This window comes from Echinops telfairi, unplaced genomic scaffold (assembly GCF_000313985.2).
Source record: "Echinops telfairi isolate 266 unplaced genomic scaffold, ASM31398v2 ScPeMD7_7458;HRSCAF=8496, whole genome shotgun sequence".
In the NCBI taxonomy this organism is placed as follows: Eukaryota; Metazoa; Chordata; class Mammalia; order Afrosoricida; family Tenrecidae; genus Echinops; species Echinops telfairi.
In genome coordinates this window covers 37,874,823-37,881,778 of record NW_022111358.1, presented here as the reverse complement: position 1 = coordinate 37,881,778, position 6,956 = coordinate 37,874,823, and the positions used below count along the sequence as shown (strand labels likewise).

General features: G+C 42.2%; 1 protein-coding gene across 1 annotated transcript in view; it reads right to left on the bottom strand.

Annotated features, from left to right (window-relative positions):
* The window catches only part of CEP112 (centrosomal protein 112), a 462,158-nt gene that overhangs the window by 435,265 nt on the left and 19,937 nt on the right, over positions 1–6,956 (bottom strand). The window contains exon 5 of the mRNA XM_045299484.1: positions 1,859–1,915. Coding sequence (XP_045155419.1) covers positions 1,859–1,915 — 57 coding nt within the window. The remainder of the gene's footprint in view (positions 1–1,858; positions 1,916–6,956) is intronic.

Sequence of the window (6,956 nt, the reverse complement as noted above, 5' to 3'; positions counted from 1 at the left end):
CAGGGGCTTAGGTGGAGAGCAAATGTTTTGAGAATGATGAGGGCAATGAATGTACAAATGTGCTTTACACAATTGATGTATGCATGGATTGCGATAAGAGTTGTATAAGCCCCTAATAAAACAATTAAAAAAGAATAAAAGATTGCTAGTGCTAAAAAACAAAACAAAAACAAACAGTGGCTGCAGCAATGAGCTCACACATAGCAACAAGTATGAGGCTGAATCAGGTGCACCTTACCTAAGGTACAGTGTCTTCAATTGTCTCATATATATATGAGAGAGAGAGAGAGAGTTAAATGAGGAAAACCACAGAAGAATGTTGAGGGTACCATGGACTGGCAGAAGAACATACAGGTCTATCCTAGAAGAAGTGTAGTCCGAATGTTCCTTAGAAGCAACCATGGCAAGATCTCATCGCCCGTACGTTGGACATGTTATCAGGAGCAGAAGGACAGAAGGACATCGTGCTTGGTAAAGGAGATGGGCAGCAAAAAAAAACAAAGAGGAACTCTATCAATGGGATGGGTTGACACAGTGGCTCTAACAATGGGCTCAAACGAAACAGTTGTGAGGATGGCACAGGACCAGGCAGTGTTCTGATCTGTTGGGCATGGGGGCACTATGAATCAAAACTGACTCGAGGGCACTTACAACAAGACTAAGTGAATTATGGCCCCTAAAACATGCTCCCATGAAGGGCCAAGAATGCAGAAGAGTTACTGAAGCCAGCTCCTCGTGAAGGGGCTTGAGTCAACCACAGACAGTCAGCATCTTTGCTACCATCTTTCTGGCCAGAGAAGACAGGGCACTTGGCACAGAGCATTCCTGTCTCCAGCTGGACTCCCGAAGCTCGAAGCAGGTACAACAGGCCTCGAATTCAGAGGACGGGACCGCAGGTCAGGGAGAAAGGCATCTCTCAAGCTCTTCTTCAGAGCAGGTGCGCTGCTGCGGTCGCAGCGAATGGCAAGCGGTGGTCTCACGAAGCTGGCCTCCACCAGGGCCAGGAGGGCTGCCCACAGCAAGCTCAGGATCGTGGTGCTCCTGCCAACTAGGAAAGGAACTGTTGCCCAAGTAATTTCGGGGTGCCCACACCAACACAGAGAAGCTCATGCCCACGATAACACCTGCTAACATCTAAATGCCCCTTATTAGAAAATCAAAGCTTTTCCTCTGAACTTTTCTCAAATGCCCAAGTATTTTCAGGAATGCAGAAAACACTGTCCTAGCATCTACATGATTTCTCTATACAGATGAACAGGGAAAAGCTGGGAGACATATAATAAAAGAGCCTAAAGGAAAACCAATCAAATGTCCACCTGCAAAAGAAACTTTAAAATGCAACATATAAAAACACATTCAATTTGAAGTCACAAAATAATTCAGCTGGACTCTGTGAAAAGGTAATGAAGAATCTAAGACCACCAAATTTTACTTATAAAGGTAAAAGATGATTACCACATCTCAAAACCACAATGGGAAGAGCAACTAGCAGGTGACACTGAGCAGAAAAGCAAATCAGTGGGTCAAAAAGCAGCTCAAGCAAGCCCCCAACACTTGGAGAAAAAGAGAAATAAAAATGTAACCGGTAAGGGCAGAATCAAAATCTCTAAAGCTGGGAAACGAATTTCGGAAGGCCAGGAAGATCAGAAGCTGGAGAAACATAATTACAGCATCCGTGCAATGCAAACCAACACTGTATCAGGGCAGAGCCTCAACCGAATGGCTTAGGACCCCATTTGGGGCTAGACCAAAAATCGAATGCGAGAAAAGGGATGAAAACTGAAAGTCAGCCAGGCTCAATTTCCAGGAACAACTAGAGATAGCAGGAAGGGTGACTTTTGAACTCAAATTTGCCCACCTGGTCTTAAAAGCTTGCAAGGTGTCATCCAAGTTCCAATAGTTGGTCTCCACTCTCCTGAAGGAACAGAAGAAAAGGGAGAGTCAGAAAAAAGAGCAAGAAATGGAATGTGGGGGTATCTGCCTCCAAAATCAACTCTCCTTTGCCGTGAGGCCAGCAGAAGTCGATGGTGCCCGGCTACCGTGACCGAGCTGGAAACCAAGATGCTACAGAAGAACCTTGATCCAAAGAGGGCAAACTCAGAAAAGAATTTCTGAATTCACATGGAATCCAGACTTTCTGGAGCCAGGGAGGTCGGATGAAGCCCTGCTGCCCAAGTTCTGAAGTAAAGCTTTAAACCTTAAGCCTTAAACCACAAGATCCTGAAGTCTTCTTAAAACCAAACAATAGGTCCGGTTAATTAGTACAGAACATCTGCTTTGAGCATTGTGCTCTTTTAAGACTATCTATATGGGACCAACAGAAGTCCTGATAGCTTAGTGCAGTGGTTCTCAACCTTCCTAATGCTTGCGACCCTTTAATACAGTTCCTCATGTTGTGGTGACCGCCCCCCCAACCATAAAATTATTTTCGTTGCTACTTCATAACTAATTTTGCTACTGTTATGAATCATCATGTAAATATCTGATATGCAGAATGTATTTTCATTGTTACAAATTGAACATAATTAAACGCTAGTCATGAATCACAAAAACAATATGTAATTATATATTGTGAAATACTTATTTCTAATGACAAATCAATTTTGTCTTGAAGCATGGTGTAGCATGGGTAACAGTCCTAATATAACAACCGTAAACTACATTGCTACATTTTGTGACAGTTTGTGTAGAGTCGACTTCAATGGGAAGGTTACGATAGTTTCTTTTTCACCAGATCAGAAATTCTCAGGGCAGTCTTTGCAAGAGCACAATGAAGATCATCTTCTACAACAAGTCTACTTCTGTATTTAGACTTGATAACCAACAAGCTGGAAAACCCTGTTTCACAAAGACATGTTGTGGAAATGGAAGAAGAAGGCACAACACAGTCTCAGACAGAACAGGATATGTCTGCAAACACTTGATCCAGAATTTTGTAACTGGCATTGTGGAGAAATCAGTTCTCGCTGCATCGCTGTTAATAAGTTCAATGACCTCCTCTTGTGCTGTCTCAGGAACATCTTCACCTTTGACTGTGAATGGGCATCTGGCAGGTGCAAGTGTGGTGTCAGGTAGATTTGGAAAGCAAGATGAAATTTCATCTGCAAGCATGTGCAAGTGTTCTTTCACAGGAATTATCACCGTAATACTTTTGTTCAATGTCATGTTTCTCAAAGAAACAGATAAGGTAGGCAACATGTAAATTTTATTTTCATCCAACTTTTTTTTTGTCAAAGCGGAAGTTTCATTTGGAATAATGGGAACTTTTCAGACAAATTGAGGCATGTTGCATTTGGTCCTTGCAGTGATAAATTTAACTCATTCAAGATGGCAACCAAGTAAGCTATTTTCTGCAATTCACTTTTATTGCGGAAAAGTGCTTCGAACTGCGGTCTTGCTTTCTGATTAGAAAACATTTTGAGTTCATCACGAAGCTCAAAAACACATTTTAAAACTTTCCTCTCGACAACCATCTCACTCCAGTGTGAAATAGCAGAGTATTATTCAGTGTATCCACGTTGTTGCACAGTTGTGAAAACAGTCAACTGTTTAAAGTGCTCACCTTTACAAAACTGACAGAACTTATGACACTTTTCGTTACTTCTTGTAACTCTTGTGGCAGTGTCTTCATTGCTAATACTTGCCGATGAATCATACAGTGAGTTCTAATGACTTTTGGTGACTCATTGAGCACCAAACGTTGAAATCCAGACCGACATCCTAGCATAGCTGGAGCACCATCTGTGCAAACACCACAAACCTTTCCCCAAGAGATCTTATGCTCTCTCAGAAATGAACCAACTGTGTCAAACACATCACGTGCAGTAGTTGTCATTTCAAGAGGTTTGCAAAAAGGAAACTCATCTTTAAGTCACCATAATTAACATACCTCATGTGAACTAGTGACTGTGAACAGTCTGCAATGTTTGTAGATTCATCAAGCTGGATGCTAAATATTGGAAGTGGAGCAGATCTAATTTCCTGGATTACCTGATCAAGAATATCTGCAGACATGTCATCTATTCTTCTGCGGACAGAGTCATTAGATAAGGAAATTGCACTCAATTTCGTAACAAATTCATCTCCGATCATAACTCGAACAATGTGTTTGGCCGCTGGCAACAGTAAATCCTCAGCAATGGTGTGAGGTTTCATAGCTCTGGTGATTCTGAGTGCCACCGAATATGAAGCTTCAACAGCTGGTATGTTTTGTTTGTGGTACTTGCCACCAGTGTCAAGTCTGGCTTTCTTGAATCCATCAGTTTTCCTTCTGAAATAGTTGCTATCCTTGACGGCAAAGCTCAGATGCTTGCTATCAAAATGGTGTTTTAGTTTGTTTGGCTTCATAGATTCGGCTGATGGAACTTCACAACAAATAACATATTGTGGTTTCTCAATTCCAGCTGCAATTATTGAGATGAAACCATACTGTAAAAAAATCCTCACAATATTTTCTTTTCTTAGCATTCTTCTCTACACGACCCAGTGTCATGGGATGGTTTGCTAATGAAAAGAATATATAACAATATCTTTAATAATACAAAAGATGATACATGGCATAGTTCAGTCAATACAGTTCATTAAAGTTTTCTATGATTTACCATTCTGGGTTGTTTTTACATACCTGTTACAATCACAAGGGGGCAGTATTCACATCAACCACAGCTGAATATTAAAAGACCAGTCATCACCCAGATTAAGTTCCCATGGTATAGATACATATTTTTATTTGCAGTAGTTGATGATTTTACATTTATTATAATTATAATTATAATTCATGAAGTGTCGTTTTACCTCCAACACTGCTGCTTTCAACACAGTTGCTGCTCTACACAGTAGCTGCTCTCTACACATGTGTGACTGGTCCGCATAAGTACATTATGACACAAACCCTGTCACATACACATGTATTTGTAGGGAGTGTATGTGATGGGGTTGGAGCGATGATGTCATCACGCCAGGTACTGGTATGTGGGCATATCTGCATGTGGACGGACCCACCTGGAGACAGATAGAGGAGCGGTGTCTCGGTTCCTAAGACCATCGGAAATATGTGGTTTCCAATGGTCTTAGGCGACCCCTGTGAGAGGGTCGTTCAACCCCCAAAGGGGTCACGACCCACAGGTTGAGAACCACTGGCTTAGTGGTTATGCATTGGACTGCTAACCACAGGGTGTACAGCTCAAAACCACCAGCTGCTCCTCGGGAGAAAGACAAGACTCTCTATTCAGTGTAATGTTGTAATGTCATGCCACCACTTGTTGTCAGTTTGCCATACTGCGGTGGCTTGTGTATTATTGTGATGTTGGAAGCTATGTCACTAGCACTTCAAAAGCCACAATGGGTCCCCCAGAGTGAACAGGTGTCAGCAGAGCTTCCAGACCAAGAACAGCAACGAAAGGAGTCAGGTGGCCACTTAGGAGGAAGGAGCCACTGACATCATGCATAGCTTTGAAGCACTGTCAGATACTCACTCATTGCCATCTAGTCAATGCAGAGGCATAGCGACCCTGTGTGTTTCCAAGACTGTCATTGTTTTTGTTTTGTTTCGTTTGTTGTTTTTTGTTTATTAATCATTTTATTGGGGGGCTCTTACAAATCTTGTAACAATCCATCATTCAATTGTATTAAGCACACTTGTACATAGGTTGCCATCGCAACATTTCCAAAACCTTTTCTGTCTTCTTGAGCCCTTGGTATCAGCTCCTCTTTTTCCCCCCTCCCTCACCCATCTTCCCACCCTCATGAATTCTTGGTCAATTATTATATATCATTATTGTTACTTCTTGCCTTACATTGTCCATTGTAACAGAGATTTTAAAAGACAGGATGCACAGCAGCAATTTGCCTATTTATGAAAACAGTACAATATGTTTTACTTCAGAGGAGAACAAACTGGGAAAAATTTTTTTATGATAACAGAAATTTATTGCCTCCAGGCTTTGGAGGGTAGTAGAGACTGTAATTGTTTATGGGAGTAGAAAGTCCATTCTTCCTCCCACGAGCTGCTGGTGGTTTCAAACTGCCGAACAGGGGGATTGCTGCCAATGCATACACCAACAGGGCTCTTTTGTCAGATACTGAAAGCCATCAATTGCTCATAAGTAAGTCTGGGAACAGACTATCAATTGCTCATGTGTAAGTTCAAGATAAATCTGAAGAAAATTGAAACATGTCCAAGAGGGCCAAACTATGACCTTGAGTCTATCCCACCTGAACCTCAAGGACATCTCAAGACGAGAATTGATGCACTGACCACTAATGACAGAAGACCTGATGAGATGGGGAGGACATCAAGACCACGATTCATGAAGGAAGGAAAGGTCATTAGAAAGACAGAAAAGAAAGATTAAAGTGGACGTCAGAAGAGACTCTGAAACTTGCTCGTAATCAGAGTATGGAAAGCAAATGGGAGATGTGGTCAGCAAGCTGAACAGAAGAATTTCACAGGGCAGCTCGCAACGACAAAGTGACGTGTGTGACGGAAGGTGCAGAGACCTAGAACTGGATACAGAAAGGAAGAATACGCTGGGATGATCCGAAGCGGGAGGGACTCGGGGAAAAATCCAAGCCTCCCGTTACAACACTGAAAAAGCCCATGGGCAAAATATTGAATGATGTAGGAAGCACCAAAGGAACATGGAAAGAATACACAGAGTAACTTGTCCCAAAAATAACTAGTGGACATTCACCATTTCAGGAGGTAACATGAGCAAGAACCAATGGTGCTAATGGAAGAAGTTCAAGCTGCACTGAAAGCATTAGCCAAAAATAAGGCTCCAAGCTGTTGAAACATGTTTGGTACAAGTAGAGGGGCAGAAAAAAAGGGAGATGGATGGATGCCGTGGCTGCAGCAATGGGCTCAGGCATAGGAACGGCTGTGATGATGGTGCAGGACAGGGGAGATTCCATGCTGTTGATGGTGCAGGACAGGGGAGATTCCATGCTGTTGATGG